This window comes from Petromyzon marinus (genome assembly GCF_048934315.1).
Source record: "Petromyzon marinus isolate PM22_M1 ecotype Great Lakes invasive population chromosome 85 unlocalized genomic scaffold, UKy_Petmar_22M1.pri1.0 chr85_unloc.2, whole genome shotgun sequence".
NCBI lineage: Eukaryota > Metazoa > Chordata > Hyperoartia > Petromyzontiformes > Petromyzontidae > Petromyzon > Petromyzon marinus.
The window spans coordinates 775,441-796,279 of record NW_027422647.1 but is presented as its reverse complement, the minus strand read 5'-3'; the positions used below and the strand labels follow the sequence as shown (position 1 = coordinate 796,279).

General features: G+C 49.1%; 1 protein-coding gene across 1 annotated transcript; it reads right to left on the bottom strand.

Annotated features, from left to right (window-relative positions):
- Window positions 1–5,817: 5,817 nt before the first annotated feature.
- On the bottom strand, window positions 5,818–18,956 carry LOC116938401 (uncharacterized). Its single transcript, XM_076059268.1, has 4 exons — window positions 16,765–18,956; window positions 11,955–12,002; window positions 8,601–8,927; window positions 5,818–5,895 (listed from the first exon to the last, which is right to left on the bottom strand). The coding sequence occupies exons 1-4, from the start codon at window positions 16,769–16,771 to the stop codon at window positions 5,828–5,830; spliced, it is 450 nt and encodes a 149-aa protein (XP_075915383.1). The 5' UTR covers window positions 16,772–18,956; the 3' UTR covers window positions 5,818–5,827.
- Between the last annotated feature and the right edge of the window lie 1,883 nt (window positions 18,957–20,839).

The following is a 20,839-nucleotide window of genomic DNA, read 5'->3' as shown; positions in this document are numbered from 1 at the left end:
GAGAGAGAGAGACACGGGGAGAGAGGAGAGGACACGGGGAGAGAGAGACACGGGGGGAGAGGAGAGACACGGGGAGAGAGAGACACGGGGAGAGAGAGACGCGGGGAGAGAGAGACACGGGGAGGAGAGAGAGAGACACGGGGAGAGAGAGAGACACGGGGAGAGAGAGACACGGGGGGAGAGAGAGACACGGGGAGAGAGAGACACGGGGAGAGAGAGACACGGGGAGAGAGAGAGACACGGGGAAGAGAGAGACACGGGGAGAGAGAGAGAGACACGGGGAGAGAGAGACACGGGGAGAGAGAGAGACACGGGGAGAGAGAGACACGGGGAGAGAGAGACACGGGGAGAGAGAGAGACACGGGGAGAGAGAGACACGGGGAGAGAGAGAGACACGGGGAGAGAGAGACACGGGGAGAGAGAGACACGGGGAGAGGGAGAGAGACACGGGGGAGAGAGAGAGACACGGGGGAGAGAGAGACACGGGGAGAGAGAGACACGGGGAGAGAGAGAGACACGGGGAGAGACACGGGAGAGAGAGACACGGGGAGAGAGAGAGACACGGGGAAGAGAGAGACACGGGGAGAGAGAGACACGGGGAGAGAGAGAGACACGGGGAGAGAGAGACACGGGGAGAGAGAGACACGGGGAGAGAGAGACACGGGGAGAGAGAGAGACACGGGGAGAGAGAGAGACACGGGGAGAGAGAGACACGGGGAGAGAGAGAGACACGGGGGAGAGAGAGACACGGGGAGAGAGAGAGACACGGGGAGAGAGAGACACGGGGAGAGAGAGACACGGGGAGAGACACGGGGAGAGAGAGACACGGGGGAGAGAGAGACACGGGGAGAGAGAGACACGGGGAGAGAGAGACGGGGAGAGAGAGACACGGGAGAGAGACACGGGGAGAGAGAGACACGGGGAGGAGAGAGACACGGGGAGAGAGAGACAGGGGGAGAGAGAGACACGGGGAGAGAGAGACACGGGAGAGAGAGACACGGGGAGAGAGAGACACGGGGAGGAGAGACACGGGGAGAGAGAGACACGGGGAGAGAGAGAGACACGGGGGAGAGAGACACGGGGAGAGAGAGACACGGGAGAGAGACACTCACCACTCACTCACTCACCTACTCAGTCACCACTCACTCACCACTCACCCACCAATACTCACCACTCACCACTTACTCACTCACCACTCACTCACCACTCACTCACTCACCTACTCACTCACTCACCCACTCACTCACTCACCCACTCACCCCACTCACTCACCCAGCCACTCACCCACTCACCACCTCACTCACCACTCACTCACTCACACACTCACTCACTCACTCACCACCCACTCAACCACTCACTCACCACTCACTCACTCACCACTCACTCACTCACCCACTCACTCACTCACTCACCCACTCACTCACTCACCACTCACTCACCACCCACTCACCACTCACTCATCACTCACTCACCACTCACCCACTCACCACTCACTCACTCCACCACTCACTCACCACTCACTCACCACTCATTCACTACTCACTCACTCACCCACTCACTCACCACTCACTCACACACTCACTCACCACTCACTCACTCACTCACTCACTCACTCACTCACCCACTCACTCACCCACCACTCACTCACCACTCACTCACCACTCACTCACTCACTCACCCACTCACTCACCACACACTCACTCACCCACTCACTCACTCACTCACTCACCCACCACTCACTCACCATTCACTCACCCACTCACTCACTCACTCACCACTCACTCACTCACCACCCACTCACTCACTCACCACTCACTCACCACTCACTCACCCACTCACCCACTCACTCACTCACCCACTCACCCACCCACTCCACTCACCACTCACTCACCACTCACTCACCACTCACTCACTCACCCACTCACTCACCCACTCACTCACCACTCACTCACCCACTCACTCACCACTCACCCACTCACTCACTCACCCACTCACCCACTCACTCACCCACCCTCACTCACTCACTCACCCCCACTCACCCACTCCTCACCCACTCACTCACCCACTCACTCACCCACTCACTCACCACCCACTCACTCACCACTCACTCACTCACCCACTCACCACTCACTCACCACTCACCACTCACTCACCCACTCACCCACTCACCACTCACTCACCCACTCACCACCCAGCCACTCACCCACTCACCTACTCACTCACACACTCACTCACTCACCCATCCACTCACCTACTCACTCACCCACCACTCACCCACTCACCACTCACTCACTCACTCACCACTCACTCACCCCACTCACTCACTCACCACTCACTCACCCACTCACTCACTCACCACTCACTCACCACTCACCACTCACTCACCACCCACTCACTCACTCACCCACTCACTCACCACTCACTCACCACTCACTCACCCACCCACTCACTCACCCACTCACCACTCACTCACCACTCACCCACTCACTCACTCACCCACTCACTCACCCACTCACTCACTCACCACTCACCACTCACTCACCACTCACCCACTCACTCACCACTCACCCACTCACCACTCACTCACTCACCACTCACTCACCCACTCACTCACCACTCATTCACTACTCACTCACTCACCCCACTCACTCACCACTCACTCACCCACTCACTCACCACTCACTCACTCACTCACCACTCACTCACTCACCCACTCACTCAACCACCACTCACCACCACTCACTCACCACCCACTCACTCACTCACCCACTACTCACCACACCTCACCCACTCATCAGTCACCCACTCACCCACCACTCACACACCATTCACTCACACTCACTCACCACTCAACTCACCACTCACTCACTCACTCACCACCCACTCACTCACACACTCACTCACACTCACTCACCCACTCACGCCACTCACCCACTCACCCACTCACTCACCACCCACTCACTCACCACTCACTCACCACTCACTCACCCACTCACTCACCACTCACCCACTCACTCACTCACCCACTCACACCACTCACTCACCCACTCACTCACCACTCACTCACCACTCACTCACCACTCACTCACCCCCACTCACCCACTCACTCACCCACTCACTCACTCACCCACTCACTCCACCACTCACCACCCACTCACTCACTCACCCACTCACCACTCACTCACTCACCACTCACTCACTCACCACTCACTCACTCACCCACTCACTCACCCACTCACCACTCACCACCCACTCACCACCCCACTCACCCACTCACCTACTCACTCACACACTCACTCACTCACCCATCCACTCACCTACTCACTCACCCACCCACCTCACCCACTCACCTACTCACTCACTCACTCACCACTCCACTCACCCACTCACTCACTCACCACTCACTCACCACTCACCACTCACTCACCACTCACTCACCCACTCACCCACTCACCTACCACTCACTCACCACTCACTCACCACCCATTCACTCACTCACCCACTCACCACTCACCACCCACTCACCACTCACTCACCCACCCACTCACTCACCCACTCACCCACTCACCACTCACTCACCACTCACCCACTCACTCACTCACTCACCCACCCACTCACCACTCACTCACCACTCACCCACTAACTCATTCATCACTCACCCACTCACTCACCACTCACTCACCACTCACTCACTCACCACTCACCCACTCACTCACCCACTCACTCACCACTCACTCACCACCTCACCCACTCACCCACCACTCACCCACTCACTCACCACTCACTCACCACTCACCACTCACTCACCACTCACTCACTCACCACTCACTCACCCACTCACTCACTCACCACTCACCCACTCACCCACCCACCCACCCACTCACCCACTCACCACTCACTCACCCACCCACTCACCACTCACTCACTCACCCACCCACCCACTCCCCCACCCACTCACCCACCCACTCACCACTCACTCACCACTCACCACTCACTCACTCACCCACTCCACCCACCCACCCACTCACCCACCCACTCACCACTCACTCACCACTCACTCACCCACTCACCCACCCACTCACCCACTCACCCACTCACCCACCCACTCACCACCCACCCACTCACTCACCCACCCACTCACCCACTCACCCACCCACCCACTCACCCACTCACCCACTCACTCACCCACCCACCCACCCACTCACCCACTCACTCACCCACTCACTCACCCACTCACTCACTCACTCACCCACTCACTCACCCACCCACCCACTCACTCACCCACTCCTCACTCACCACTCACCCACTCACCCACCCACCCACTCACCCACTCACTCACTCACCCACCCACCCACCCACTCACCCACTCACTCACCACTCACTCACCCACTCACCCACCCACCCACTCACCCACTCACTCACCCACCCACCCACTCACCCACTCACCCACTCACTCACCACTCACTCACCCACCCACCCACTCACCCACTCACCCACTCACTCACCCACCCACCCACCCACTCACCCACCCACTCACCCACTCACTCACCCACCCACTCACCCACTCACCCACTCACCCACCCACTCACTCACCCACTCACTCACTCACCCACTCACTCACCCACTCACTCACCCACCCACCCACTCACTCACTCACTCACCCACCCACCCACCCACTCACCCACTCACCCACTCACTCACCACTCACCACTCACTCACCCACTCACTCACCACTCACTCACTCACTCACCCACTCACCCACCCACTCACCCACTCACCCACTCACTCACCCACCCACCCACTCACCCACTCACTCACCCACTCACTCCCCACCCACTCACCCACTCACCCACTCACCCACCCACTCACTCACTCACCCACTCACTCACTCACTCACCCACTCACTCACCCACTCACTCACTCACTCACCCACCCACCCACTCACCCACTCACCCACTCACTCACCACTCACTCACCCACCCACTCACTCACCACTCACTCACTCACTCACCCACTCACCCACCCACTCACCCACTCACCCACTCACTCACCCACCCACCCACCCACTCACCCACTCACCCACTCACTCACTCACTCACCCACTCACTCACTCACCCACCCACTCACTCGCCCACTCACTCACCCACCCACTCACCCACTCACCCACTCACCCACCCACCCACTCACCCACTCACTCACCCACTCACTCACCCACTCACCCACTCACTCACCACTCACTCACTCACTCACCCACCCACTCACCACTCACTCACTCACTCACCACTCACTCACTCACCACTCACTCACTCACCCACCCACTCACCACTCACCCACTCACCCACCCACCCACTCACCCACTCACTCACCCACTCACTCACCCACTCACCCACTCACTCACCCACTCACTCACCCACTCACTCACCACTCACCCACTCACTCACCCACTCACTCACCCACTCACCCACCCACTCACCCACTCACCCACTCACCCACTCACTCACCCACCCACCCACCCACTCACTCACTCACCCACCCACTCACCCACTCACCCACTCACCCACCCACCCACTCACCCACTCACTCACCCACTCACTCACCCACTCACCCACTCACTCACCCACTCACCCACCCACTCACCACTCACCCACTCACCCACCCACCCACTCACCCACTCACTCACCCACTCACTCACCCACTCACCCACTCACTCACCCACTCACTCACCCACTCACTCACCACTCACCCACTCACTCACCCACTCACTCACCCACTCACCCACCCACTCACCCACTCACCCACTCACTCACTCACCCCACCCACTCACCACTCACCTGTGTGTCTCTGTGTCTCTGTGTTTCTCTCTCCTGCATCGTTGTTGGTGTCGGCTGGAATGTCCTGAAAACAACAACAACCACCATCACCACTACAACAAGCACAACGTCAAGAACCACAACAACAACCACAACCACATCATCAACAACAACCACAACAACAACCACATCAAATAAAAACCACAACAACCACATCATCAACAACCACAACAACAACATCATCCACAACAACAACCACATCATCAACAACCACAACCACATCATCCACATCATCAACAACAACATCATCCACAACAACAACCACAACATCAACAACCACATCATCCACATCATCAACAACAACATCATCCACAACAACAACCACAACCACATCATCAACAACAACCACAACAACAACCACATCAAATAAAAACCACAACAACCACATCATCAACAACCACAACAACAACATCATCCACATCATCAACAACCACATCATCCACAACAACAACCACAACCACATCATCAACAACAACCACAACAACATCAATAACATCAACAACATCAACAACAACCACATCATCAACAACGACAACCACATCATCAACAACCACAACCACATCATCAACAACAACATCATCCACAACAACAGCCACAACCAATGAACATCTGAATGATTCAGTGGCCAACTGGGTGAAAGTGTTGTGGTCAGACGAGACCAAAACCCAGCAAGACCATCGCCCAAAGCACAGGGCCAAGACAGCGGGAGCAGTGAATGTCGGTTTGGAGATCTCCGTGAGCAACCGCGAGGATTCGATAATCACAAAGTGTGGTGTGTAGTGGTGTAGTGTGTAGTGTAGTGGTGTAGTAGTAGTGTGTAGTAGTGTATAGTGTAGTGTATAGTAGTGTAGTGTGTAGTAGTAGTGTAGTGTATAGTGGTGTAGTGTATAGTGTAGTGTATAGTGTAGTGTATAGTAGTGTAGTGTATAGTGTAGTGTATAGTGTAGTGTATAGTAGTGTAGTGTATAGTGTAGTGTATAGTAGTGTAGTGTATAGTGTATAGTAGAGTGTAGTGTATAGTGTAGTGTATAGTAGTGTATAGTGTAGTGTATAGTGTATAGTATAGTGTAGTGTATAGTGTAGTGTATAGTAGTATAGTGTAGTGTATAGTGTAGTGTAGTGTATAGTGTAGTGTGTAGTGTATAGTGTAGTGTATAGTGTAGTGTAGTGTATAGTAGTGTAGTGTATAGTGTAGTGTATAGTGTAGTGTAGTGTATAGTAGTGTAGTATATAGTGTAGTGTATAGTGTAGTAGTGTATAGTAGTGTATAATGTAGTAGTGTATAGTGTAGTGTAGTATATAGTGTATAATGTAGTATATATTGTAGTAGTATATAATGTATTGTAGTAGTGTATAGTATAATGTATAGTATAGTAGTGTATAGTAGTATATATTATAGTAATTATATAATGTATAGTAGTGTATAATGTATAGTATAGTGTAATGTATAGTATTGTAGTGTATAGTGTATAGTGTAGTGTATAATGTATAGTATATAGTATATTGTAGTAGTATATAATGTATTGTAGTAGTGTATAATGTATAGTGTAGTGTATAGTGTAGTGTATAATGTATAGTATTATAGTATATTGTAGTAGTATATAATGTATTGTAGTAGTGTAACATGTATAATGTATAGTGTAGTGTATAGTGTAGTGTATAGTATAGTGTATAATGTAGTGTACAGTGTATAGTATATAATGTATAGTATATAGTATGTTGTAGTAGTATATAATGTATAGTAGTGTATAATGTATAGTATTGTAGTGTATAATGTAGTGTATAATGTATAGTAGTGTATAATGTATAGTGTAGTGTATAGTACAGTGTAGTGTATAGTACAGTGTAGTGTATAGTACAGTGTAGTGTATAGTACAGTGTAGTGTATAGTACAGTGTAGTATATAGTGTATAGTACAGTGTAGTGTATAGTACAGTGTAGTGTGTAGTGTATAGTACAGTATAGTGTATAGTATAGTGTAGTGTATAGTGTAGTGTATAGCATAGTATATAATGTATAGTAGTGTATAGTGTAGTGTATAGTATAGTATATAATGTATAGTAGTGTATAATGTATAGTGTAGTGTATAGTATATAATAGTGTAGTGTACAGTGTAGTGTACAGTGTAGTGTATAGTATATAATGTATAGTATATAGTATATTGTAGTAGTATATAATGTATTGTAGTAGTGTATAATGTATAGTGTAGTGTATAGTGTAGTGTATAGTGTAGTGTGTAGTGTAGTGTATAGTGTATAGTACAGTGTAGTGTATAGTACAGTGTAGTGTATAGTGTATAGTACAGTGTAGTGTATAGTGTACAGTGTGGTGTATTGTATAGTGTACAGTGTAGTGTACAGTGTAGTGTATAGTGTAGTGTATAGTAGTGTAGTGTATAGTATAGTACTGTATAGTAATGTAGTGTATAGTAGTGTATAGTGTAGTGTATAGTAGTGTAGTGTATAGTGTAGTGTATAGTAGTGTAGTGTATAGTGTAGTGTATAGTAGTATAGTGTGTAGTGTAGTGTATAGCATAGTGTATAGTAGTGTAGTGTATAGTAGTGTATAGTAGTGTAGTGTATAGTGTATAGTAGTGTATAGTAGTGTATAGTGTAGTGTATAGTGTAGTGTATAGTGTATAGTAGTGTAGTGTATAGTACAGTGTAGTGTACAGTGTAGTGTACAGTGCAGTGTACAGTGTAGTGTACAGTGCAGTGTACAGCGTCTCACGTTTTCCCGCCTCACTGCCCTCCCCCTCCTCGTCGCTCTCCCCCCTCCCCTCCCTCCTCCTCCTCCTCCTCCCCTTCCTCCCGTCGCCGTGGCGACCGTCGCCGGCCCTGCCGTCGCCGCGGCGACGGCGACAGCCTCCTCCTCCTCCTCCTCCTCCTCCTCCGCCACCACCACCGCCTCCACTGCCTCCACCTCCACCACCGCCTCCTCCGCCATCGCCGCTACTGCTGCTACTGCTGTCTGTGCTCGTACTACTCACGTCAAGGACCACGTCCTTCTGAGGGTCGGCTCGTACAAAGTTGCGGCACTCGTACGTCAAGTGTCCGGCTGGGGGTGGGACAAGGTTGGGGTGGGTGGGTGGGACAAGGTGGGGGGGGTGGGAGGGGGTGGGACACGGTGGGGCGGGGGGGGGGGGTGAGGGGGGTGAGACACGGCGGGGTTAACAGGGGTGACGATGGCTCGCCAACTCGGTTTCACTCGAACAGTCAGTCAGTTAGTTAGTCACTCAGTCAGTTAGTTAGTCACTCAGTCAGTTAGTTAGTCACTCAGTCAGTTAGTTAGTCAGTCAGTTAGTTAGTTACTAAGTCAGTCAGTCAGTCAGTTACTCAGTCAGTTAGTTACTAAGTCAGTTAGTCAGTCAGTTACTCAGTCAGTCAGTTACTCAGTTAGTCAGTCAGTCAGTCAGTTAGTTAGTCAGTCAGTCAGTCAGTTAGTCAGTTAGTCACTCAGTTACTCAGTAAGTTAGTTACTAAGTCAGTCAGTTAGTCACTCAGTTAGTTACTCAGTCAGTTACTCAGTCAGTCACTCAGTCAGTTACTCAGTCAGTCAGTCAGTCAGTTAGTTACTCAGTTAGTTAGTCACTCAGTCAGTCAGTCAGTCACTCAGTCAGTCACTCAGCCAGTTAGTTAGTCAGTTAGTTAGTCAGTCAGTCAGTCAGTTAGTCAGTTAGTTAGTTACTCAGTCAGTTAGTTACTAAGTCAGTCAGTCAGTCAGTTAGTCAGTCAGTTAGTTAGTCAGTTAGTCAGTCAGTTAGTCAGTCAGTTAGTCAGTCAGTCAGTTAGTTACTCAGTCAGTCACTCAGTTAGTCAGTCAGTGAGTCAGTCAGTCAGTCAGTCACTCACTCAGTCAGTTAGTCAGTCAGTTAGTCAGTCAGTCAGTCAGTTAGTTACTCAGTCAGTGAGTCAGTCAGTCAGTTAGTCACTCAGTCAGTCAGTGAGTCAGTTGCTCAGTCAGTCAGTCAGTTACTCAGTCAGTCAGTCAGTCAGTTACTCACTCAGTTAGTTACTCAGTCAGTTAGTTAGTTAGTCAGTCAGTCAGTTACTCAGTAAGTTAGTCATTCAGTTACTCAGTCAGTCACTTAGTCAGTCACTCAGTCAGTTAGTCAGTCAGTTACTCAGTCAGTTAGTTACTCAGTCAGTCACTCAGTCAGTTACTCAGTCAGTCACTCAGTCAGTTACTCAGTCAGTCAGTTACTCAGTCAGTCAGTTACTCAGTCAGTCAGTTACTCAGTCAGGTAGTCACTCAGTCAGTTACTCAGTCAGTCAGTCAGTTACTCAGTCAGTTAGTCACTCAATCACTCAGTCAGTCACTCAGTTAGTTACTCAGTCAGTCAGTCAGTCAGTTACTCAGTCAGTTAGTCAGTCACTCAGTCAGTCAGTTACTCAGTCAGTCAGTCAGTCAGTTACTCAGTCAGTTAGTCACTCAATCACTCAGTCAGTCACTCAGTCAGTTACTCAGTCAGTCAGTCAGTCAGTTACTCAGTCAGTTAGTCAGTCACTCAGTCAGTCAGTTACTCAGTCAGTCACTCAGTCAGATACTCAATCACTCAGTCAGTCAGTCAGTTACTCAGTCAGTCAGTCAGTCACTCAGTCAGTCAGTCACTCAGTCACTCAGTCACTCACTCAGTCAGTCAATTACTCAGTCACTCACTCAGTCACTCGAACAGTCACTCAGTCAGTCAGTCAGTTACTCAGTCAGTCAGTTACTCAGTCAGTCAGTTACTCAGTCAGTCAGTGAGTCATTCCGTTACTCACTCAGTTACTCAGTCAGTTAGTTACTCACTCACTCACTCAGTCACTCACTCAGTCAGTCACTCATTCTGTCACTCACTCAGTCACTCAGTCACTCACTCAGTCACTCACTCACACAGACACTCACTCACTAGTAGTGATGTGTAGTAGTAGTGTAGTAGTAGTAGTAGTGTAGTAGTGGTAGTAGTGTAGTAGTGGTGGTAGTGTAGTAGTAGTGGTGGTAGTGTAGTAGTAGTGTAGTAGTAGTGGTGGTAGTGTAGTGGTAGTGTAGTAGTAGTAGTGTAGTAGTGTATTAGTGGTAGTGGTGGTAGTGTATTAGTGGTAGTAGTGTAGTAGTGGTAGTGGTGGTAGTGTATTAGTGGTAGTGGTGGTAGTGTAGTATTGGTAGTGGTGGTAGTGTATTAGTGGTAGTAGTGTAGTAGTGGTAGTGGTGGTAGTGTATTAGTGGTAGTGGTGGTAGTGTAGTAGTGGTAGTGGTGGTAGTGGTGGTAGTGTATTAGTGGTAGTAGTGTAGTAGTGGTAGTGGTGGTAGTGTATTAGTGGTAGTGGTGGTAGTGTAGTAGTGGTAGTGGTGGTAGTGGTGGTAGTGTATTAGTGGTAGTAGTGTAGTAGTGGTAGTGGTGGTAGTGTATTAGTGGTAGTGGTGGTAGTGTATTAGTGGTGGTAGTGGTGGTAGTGTATTAGCGGTAGTGGTGGTAGTGTAGTAGTAGTAGTGTATTAGTGGTAGTGGTGGTAGTGTAGTAGTGTATTAGTGGTAGTGTAGTAGTAGTGGTGGTAGTGTAGTAGTAGTGTAGTAGTAGTGTAGTAGTAGTAGTGTAGTAGTAGTGTTGTAGTAGTGTAGTAGTGGTGGTAGTGTATTAGTGGTAGTGGTGGTGGTAGTGTAGTAGTGTATTAGTGGTAGTGGTGGTAGTGTATTAGTGGTAGTGTATTAGTGGTAGTGTATTAGTGGTAGTGGTGGTAGTGTATTAGTGGTAGTGTATTAGTGGTAGTGTATTAGTAGTAGTGGTGGTGGTAGTGTATTAGTGGTAGTGGTGGTAGTGTATTAGTGGTAGTGGTGGTAGTGTATTAGTGGTAGTGGTGGTAGTGTATTAGTGGTAGTGGTAGTGTAGTAGTGTAGTGGTAGTGGTGGTAGTGGTGGTGTAGTAGTAGTGTAGTAGTAGTGGTGGTAGTGTATTAGTGGTAGTAGTGGTACTAGTAGTGGTGGTAGTAGTGGTAGTGTATTAGTGTAGTAGTAGTGTAGTATTGTAGTAGTAGTGTAGTAGTAGTGGTAGTGTAGTAGTGTAGTGGTGGTAGTGGTGGTGGTATTTTGTTGCTTGCTACTCACGGTATCCACATTTCTTACACCCAGCTCGGACACTCTCTGAGTTGAGGCCTAAACACAACACCACCACCACCACCACCACCCATTAACACTGAACCCTGTGGGAGTCTCACCCATTAACACTGAACCCTGTGGGAGTCTCACCCATTAACACTGAACCCTATGGGAGTCTCACTCATTAACACTGAACCCTATGGGAGTCTCACTCATTAACACTGAACCCTGTGGGAGTCTCACTCATTAACACTGAACCCTATGGGAGTCTCACTCATTAACACTGAACCCTGTGGGAGTCTCACTCATTAACACTGAACCCTGTGGGAGTCTCACTCATTAACACTGAACCCTATGGGAGTCTCACTCATTAACACTGAACCCTATGGGAGTCTCACTCATTAACACCGAACCCTGTGGGAGTCTCACCCATTAACACTGAACCCTATGGGAGTCTCACCCATTAACACTGAACCCTATGGGAGTCTCACCCATTAACACTGAACCCTATGGGAGTCTCACTCATTAACACTGAACCCTATGGGAGTCTCACTCATTAACACTGAACCCTATGGGAGCCTCACACATTAACACTGAACCCTATGGGAGTCTCACTCATTAACACTGAACCCTATGGGAGTCTCACCCATTAACACTGAACCCTATGGGAGTCTCACTCATTAACACTGAACCCTATGGGAGTCTCACCCATTAACACTGAACCCTGTGGGAGTCTCACTCATTAACACTGAACCCTATGGGAGTCTCACCCATTAACACTGAACCCTGTGGGAGTCTCACCCATTAACACTGAACCCTATGGGAGTCTCACTCATTAACACTGAACCCTATGGGAGTCTCACTCATTAACACTGAACCCTGTGGGAGTCTCACTCATTAACACTGAACCCTATGGGAGTCTCACTCATTAACACTGAACCCTGTGGGAGTCTCACTCATTAACACTGAACCCTGTGGGAGTCTCACTCATTAACACTGAACCCTATGGGAGTCTCACTCATTAACACTGAACCCTATGGGAGTCTCACTCATTAACACTGAACCCTGTGGGAGTCTCACCCATTAACACTGAACCCTATGGGAGTCTCACCCATTAACACTGAACCCTATGGGAGTCTCACCCATTAACACTGAACCCTATGGGAGTCTCACTCATTAACACTGAACCCTGTGGGAGTCTCACTCATTAACACTGAACCCTATGGGAGTCTCACCCATTAACACTGAACCCTGTGGGAGTCTCACTCATTAACACTTAACCCTATGGGAGTCTCACTCATTAACACTGAACCCTGTGGGAGTCTCACTCATTAACACTAAACCCTATGGGAGTCTCACCCATTAACACTGAACCCTATGGGAGTCTCACCCATTAACACTGAATCCTGTGGGAGTCTCACCCATTAACACTGAACCCTTTGGGAGTCTCACTCATTAACACTGAACCCTATGGGAGTCTCACTCATTAACACTGAACCCTGTGGGAGTCTCACCCATTAACACTGAACCCTATGGGAGTCTCACTCATTAACACCGAACCCTATGGAGTCTCAGGCATTAACACTGAACCCTATGGGAGTCTCAACCATTAACACTGAACCCTGTGGGAGTCTCACTCATTAACACTGAACCCTGTGGGAGTCTCACCCATTAACACTGAACCCTATGGGAGACTCACTCATTAACACTGAACCCTATGGGAGTCTCACTCATTAACACTGAACCCTATGGGAGTCTCACACATTAACACTGAACCCTGTGGGAGTCTCACTCATTAACACTGAACCCTATGGGAGTCTCACTCATTAACACTGAACCCTGTGGGAGTCTCACTCATTAACACTGAACCCTGTGGGAGTCTCACTGATTAACAATGAACCCTATGGGAGTCTCACTCATTAACACTGAACCCTATGGGAGTCTCACTCATTAACACTGAACCCTATGGGAGTCTCACCCATTAACAGTGAACCCTGTGGGAGTCTCACCCATTAACACTGAACCCTATGGGAGTCTCACCCATTGACACTGGACCCTGTGGGAGTCTCACCCATTAACACTGAACTCTGTGGGAGTCTCACTCATTAACACTGAACCCTGTGGGAGTCTCACCCATTAACACTGAACTCTATGGGAGTCTCACCCATTAACACTGAACCCTATGGGAGTCTCACTCATTAACACTGAACCCTATGGGAGTCTCACTCATTAACACTGAACCCTATGGGAGTCTCACCCATTAAAACTGAACCCTATGGGAGTCTCACTCATTAACACTGAACCCTATGGGAGTCTCACACATTAACACTGAACCCTGTGGGAGTCTCACTCATTAACACTGAACCCTGTGGGAGTCTCACTAATTAACACTGAACCCTGTGGGAGTCTCACCCATTAACACTGAACCCTATGGGAGACTCACTCATTAACACTGAACCCTGTGGGAGTCTCACTCATTAACACTGAACCCTATGGGAGTCTCACTCATTAACACTGAACCCTATGGGAGTCTCACCCATTAACACTGAACCCTATGGGAGTCTCACTCATTAACACTGAACCCTGTGGGAGTCTCACTCATTAACACTGAACCCTGTGGGAGTCTCACTCATTAACACTGAACCCTATGGGAGTCTCACTCATTAACACTGAACCCTATGGGAGTCTCACCCATTAACAGTGAACCCTGTGGGAGTCTCACCCATTAACACTGAACCCTATGGGAGTCTCACCCATTGACACTGAACCCTGTGGGAGTCTCACCCATTAACACTGAACCCTGTGGGAGTCTCACTCATTAACACTGAACCCTGTGGGAGTCTCACCCATTAACACTGAACCCTGTGGGAGTCTCACCCATTAACACTGAACTCTATGGGAGTCTCACCCATTAACACTGAACCCTATGGGAGTCTCACTCATTAACACTGAACCCTATGGGAGTCTCACTCATTAACACTGAACCCTATGGGAGTCTCACCCATTAAAACTGAACCCTATGGGAGTCTCACTCATTAACACTGAACCCTATGGGAGTCTCACTCATTAACACTGAACCCTATGGGAGTCTCATCCTACTAATTGACAGTGAATCCTACTAACAGTGAATCCTACTATTTGACAGTGAATCCTACTAAATGACAGTGAATCCTACTAACAGTGAATCCTACTAATTGACAGTGAATCCTACTAATTGACAGTGAATCCTACTAACATTGAACCCTACTAATTGACAGTGAATCCTACTAACAGTGAATCCTACTAATTGACGGTGAATCCTACTAATTGACAGTGAATCCTACTAATTGACGGTGAATCCTACTAATTGACAGTGAATCCTACTAATTGACAGTGAATCCTACTAATTGACAGTGAATCCTACTAATTGACAGTGAATCCTACTATTTGACAGTGAACCCTACTAATTGACAGTGAACCCTACTAACAGTGAATCCTACTAATTGACAGTGAATCCTACTAATTGACAGTGAATCCTACTAATTAACAGTGAATCCTACTAACAGTGAACCCTACTAATTGACAGTGAATCCTACTAATTGACAGTGAATCCTACTAACTAACAGTGAATCCTACTAATTGACAGTGAATCCTACTAATTGACAGTGAATCCTACTAATTGACAGTGAACCCTACTAACAGTGAATCCTACTAATTGACAGTGAATCCTACTAATTGACGGTGAATCCTACTAACAGTGAACCCCACAAACTAACAGTGACCCCACAAACTCACAGTGAACCCCACTAACAGTGAATCCTACTAATTGACAGTGAATCCTACTAAATGACAGTGAATCCTACTAACTAACAGTGAACCCCACAAACTAACAGTGAACCCCACTAACAGTGAACCCTACTAACAGTGAATCCTACTAATTGACAGTGAATCCTACTAAATGACAGTGAATCCTACTAACAATGAATCCTACTAATTGACAGTGAATCCTACTAATTGACAGTGAATCCTACTGACAGTGAATCCTACTAAATGACAGTGAATCCTACTAATTGACAGTGAACCCCACAAACTCACAGGGAATCCTACTAATTGACGGTGAATCCTACTAACAGTGAACCCCACAAACTCACAGTGAACCCCACTAACAGTGAATCCTACTAATTGACAGTGAATCCTACTAATTGACGGTGAATCCTACTAACAGTGAACCCTACCAACTAACAGTGAATCCTACTAATTGACAGTGAATCCTACTAATTGAGAGTGAACCCCACTAACAGTGAATCCTACGAATTGACGGTGAACCCCACAAACTCACAGTGAACCCCACTAACAGTGAATCCTACTAATTGACAGTGAATCCTACTAATTGACGGTGAATCCTACTAATTGATGGTGAATCCTACTAATTGACGGTGAATCCTACTAATTGACAGTGCATCCTACTAATTGACAGTGAATCATACTAACAGTGAATCCTACTAACTCACAGTGAACCCCACTAACAGTGAATCCTACTAACAGTGAACCCCACAAACTCACAGTGAACCCCACTAACAGTGAATCCTACTAATTGACAGTGAATCCTACTAATTGACAGTGAATCCTACTAATTGACAGTGCATCCTACTAATTGACAGTGAATCCTACTAACAGTGAATTCTACTAACTCACAGTGAACCCCACTAACAGTGAATCCTACTAACAGTGAACCCCACAAACTCACAGTGAACCCCACTAACAGTGAATCCTACTAATTGACAGTGAATCCTACTAATTGACAGTGAATCCTACTAATTGACAGTGAACTGTGCGTTACCTTCCATGCCGAGTCGATACCGGAAGCTGAGGGGGGAGGGTCAGTTCGCGCGCAAAGCGAACAACTTCCGGGTCACGGGAGAAGTATAAAACTTCCGGGTCACCGAATTAAAATTATTATTTTTAAAACTTGGAACGTAATAAAAATGTAAAATGAGTGGAGCGTCGTCGCTTCACAAGCCGTGACGCTCTTCGCTATTGAATTCGTCTTTTTTAAAACTAAAAATGGTTTAACAATTGTTCTTGTATTAAATCCTAACTACTTCTGCCGGGTCAAGGGTCGCGCGCGCGAGTTCACGATTCGTTGGTGACGTCACCCGATTTTTTTTTGTTAAACTTTTACAAAAATTTTTTTTTAGAAGCGAATTTTTTTGCGCTACTTTGTCGTGGTCTCGTCTAAGTGTTCGGATATGGGGTTCAGATTAGCGCACTTTTATAATTTTTGTGTTGGTACTATAGACGATTCAACACTGCCACCCACAGACTCAGCACTGCCCCATAGACTCAACACTGCCCCATAGACTCAACACTGCACCATAGACTCAACACTGCTACCCATAGACTCAACACTGCCCATAGACTCAGCACTGCTACCCATAGACTCAACACTGCCCATAGACTCAACACTGCACCATAGACTCAACACTGCTACCCATAGACTCAACACTGCCCATAGACTCAACACTGCACCATAGACTCAGCACTGCTACCCATAGACTCAACACTGCCCATAGACTCAACACTGCACCATAGACTCAACACTGCCCCATAGACTCAACACTGCACCATAGACTCAACATTGCCCCATAGACTGAACACTGCCCATAGACTCAACACTGCACCATAGACTCAACACTGCACCATAGACTCAACATTGCCCCATAGACTCAACACTGCTACCCATAGACTCAACACTGTACCATAGACTCAACACTGCTACCCATAGACTCAACACTGCACCATAGACTCAACACTGCACCATAGACTCAACACTGCTACCCATAGACTCAACACTGCCCATAGACTCAACACTGCACCATAGACTCAACACTGCACCATAGACTCAACACTGCACCATAGACTCAACACTGCTACCCATAGACTCAACACTGCACCATAGACTCAACACTGCCACCCATAGACTCAACACTGCCACCCATAGACTCAACACTGCCCATAGACTCAACACTGCCCATAGACTCAGCACTGCCCATAGACTCAACACTGCACCATAGACTCAACACTGCACCATAGACTCAACACTGCACCATAGACTCAACACTGCCCATAGACTCAGCACTGCTACCCATAGACTCAACATTGCTCCATAGACTCAACACTGTACCATAGACTCAGCACTGCACCATGGACTCAACACTGCCCATAGACTCAACACTGCACCATAGACTCAACACTGCACCATAGACTCAACACTGCACCATAGACTCAACACTGCCCATAGACTCAACACTGCACCATAGACTCAACACTGCCCCATAGACTCAACACTGCCCATAGACTCAACACTGCCCATAGACTCAACACTGTACCATAGACTCAACACTGCACCATAGACTCAACACTGCACCATAGACTCAACACTGCCCATAGACTCAACACTGCACCATAGACTCAACACTGCCCCATAGACTCAACACTGCACCATAGACTCAACACTGCCCATAGACTCAACACTGCACCATAGACTCAACACTGCACCATAGACTCAACACTGCACCATAGACTCAACACTGCCCATAGACTCAACACTGCACCATGGACTCAACACTGCCCATAGACTCAACACTGCCCATAGACTCAACACTGCACCATAGACTCAACACTGCTACCCATAGACTCAGCACTGCACCATAGACTCAACACTGCACCATAGACTCAACACTGCCCCATAGACTCAACACTGCACCATAGACTCAACACTGCACCATAGACTCAACACTGCCCCATAGACTCAACACTGCCCCATAGACTCAGCACTGCACCATAGACTCAACACTGCCCATAGACTCAACACTGCCCCATAGACTCAACACTGCCCATAGACTCAGCACTGCACCATAGACTCAACACTGCACCATAGACTCAACACTGCTACCCATAGACTCAACACTGCACCATAGACTCAACATTGCACCATAGACTCAGCACTGCACCATAGACTCAACACTGCACCATAGACTCAACACTGCACCATAGACTCAACACTGCACCATAGACTCAGCACTGCACCATAGACTCAACACTGCACCATAGACTCAACACTGCACCATAGACTCAGCACTGCACCATAGACTCAACACTGCACCATAGACTCAACACTGCCCATAGACTCAACACTGCACCATAGACTCAACACTGCACCATAGACTCAACACTGCACCATAGACTCAACACTGCACCATAGACTCAGCACTGCACCATAGACTCAACACTGCACCATAGACTCAACACTGCCCATAGACTCAACACTGCACCATAGACTCAACACTGCACCATAGACTCAACACTGCACCATAGACTCAACACTGCACCATAGACTCAGCACTGCACCATAGACTCAACACTGCACCATAGACTCAACACTGCCACCCATAGACTCAACACTGTCACCCATAGACTCAACACTGCTACCCATAGACTCAACACTGCACCATAGACTCAGCACTGCACCATAGACTCAACACTGCACCATAGACTCAACATTGCCACCCATAGACTCAACACTGTCACCCATAGACTCAACACTGCTACCCATAGACTCAACACTGTCACCCATAGACTCAACACTGCTACCCATAGACTCAACACTGCTACCCATAGACTCAACACTGTCACCCATAGACTCAACACTGTCACCCATAGACTCAACACTGCACCATAGACTCAACACTGCTACCCATAGACTCAACACTGTCACCCATAGACTCAACACTGCCACCCATAGACTCAACACTGCCACCCATAGACTCAACACTGTCACCCATAGACTCAACACTGCCACCCATAGACTCAACACTGCCCCATTAACACTGAACCCTATGGGAGTCTCACTCATTAACACTGTGCCAGGCTAGGTTCACCGGCAGGTCACGTGACAGTCCCTGGAGGGTGTCTGTTGGGTCGACTGTCGCCGTGCCAGGCTAGGTTCACCGGCAGGTCACGTGACAGTCCCTTGCAGGGTGTCTGTGGGGTTGACTGTCGCCGTGCCATGCTAGGTGCACCTGGTGCTCGACACGAAGGAATCGAATCGACACGCCCCTTATCCCCTCCCCCTCCTCCATAGAGAATCCCCGCTCTCTGATTGGTCCCTGCAAAGCTCACGCGGCCGGGCGTTCGATCGCTTTTTGATTGGTCGAGACGGTGGTGTGGGGGTGGACGTGGGCGGGGTTAGTGTGGTGAGGGGGTGTGGCTCGGTCTCGTGACCCTCCCCTCCCCACCCGCGATAACCCAATCAGCGCACGGTTCGCTCCTCTATCATCACCCCCACCCACTCGCGACGTCATCCACCGGCTCTGCCAATCAGACTCGAGCTAGGAGATGCCGGGGGGGGGGTTGGTGAAGGGAGGGGTCAAGGACGTGGTGGCGTAGTCGAGGGGTGGGGGCGTGGCTTGGGTCGCGTGACCCCCACAGCGTTGAGCCAATCAGCGCAAGAGTTGTTCCGCTATCCGGACGCTCGGCCAATCGGACTCGAGCTTGATGAAACTGGGGGGGGTGGAGGCAGGGAAAGCCGCGCGCTGATTGGCTCAACGCGAGTCAGGAGACACCCCCCCCCCACCAACTGCCTCCCTCATCGAATCGACAAGGGCGTGGCTATACGGTTGGGGGCGGGGCTATGATGGAAGTAGGCGGAGCTACGGGGTGTAAGGGCGTGGCTATGCGGTTGGGGGGCGGGGCTATGATGGAAAAGGCGGGGCTACGGGGGGGGGGAAGGGGCGGGACTACGGGTGGGGGAGGGTAAGCCGTGCGATGGGGAGAGTGGGTGGGGCTAAATGGTGAAGGTGGGCGTGGCTAGAGTGAAAGTGGGGCGGGGCTATATGGGGAGTGGGCGGGGCTGT

What these genes read in the sequence shown, in the direction of transcription:
- LOC116938401 (XM_076059268.1), bottom strand. An exon ending in GTGTAAGAAATGTGGATACC is followed by an intron (nt 8,928 to 11,954) that starts GTGAGTAGCAAG and finishes TCCCACCCCCAG; the next exon opens with CCGGACACTTGACGTACGAG. An exon ending in GGGCAGTGAGGCGGGAAAAC is followed by an intron (nt 5,896 to 8,600) that starts GTGAGACGCTGT and finishes TGTTGTTTTCAG; the next exon opens with GACATTCCAGCCGACACCAA.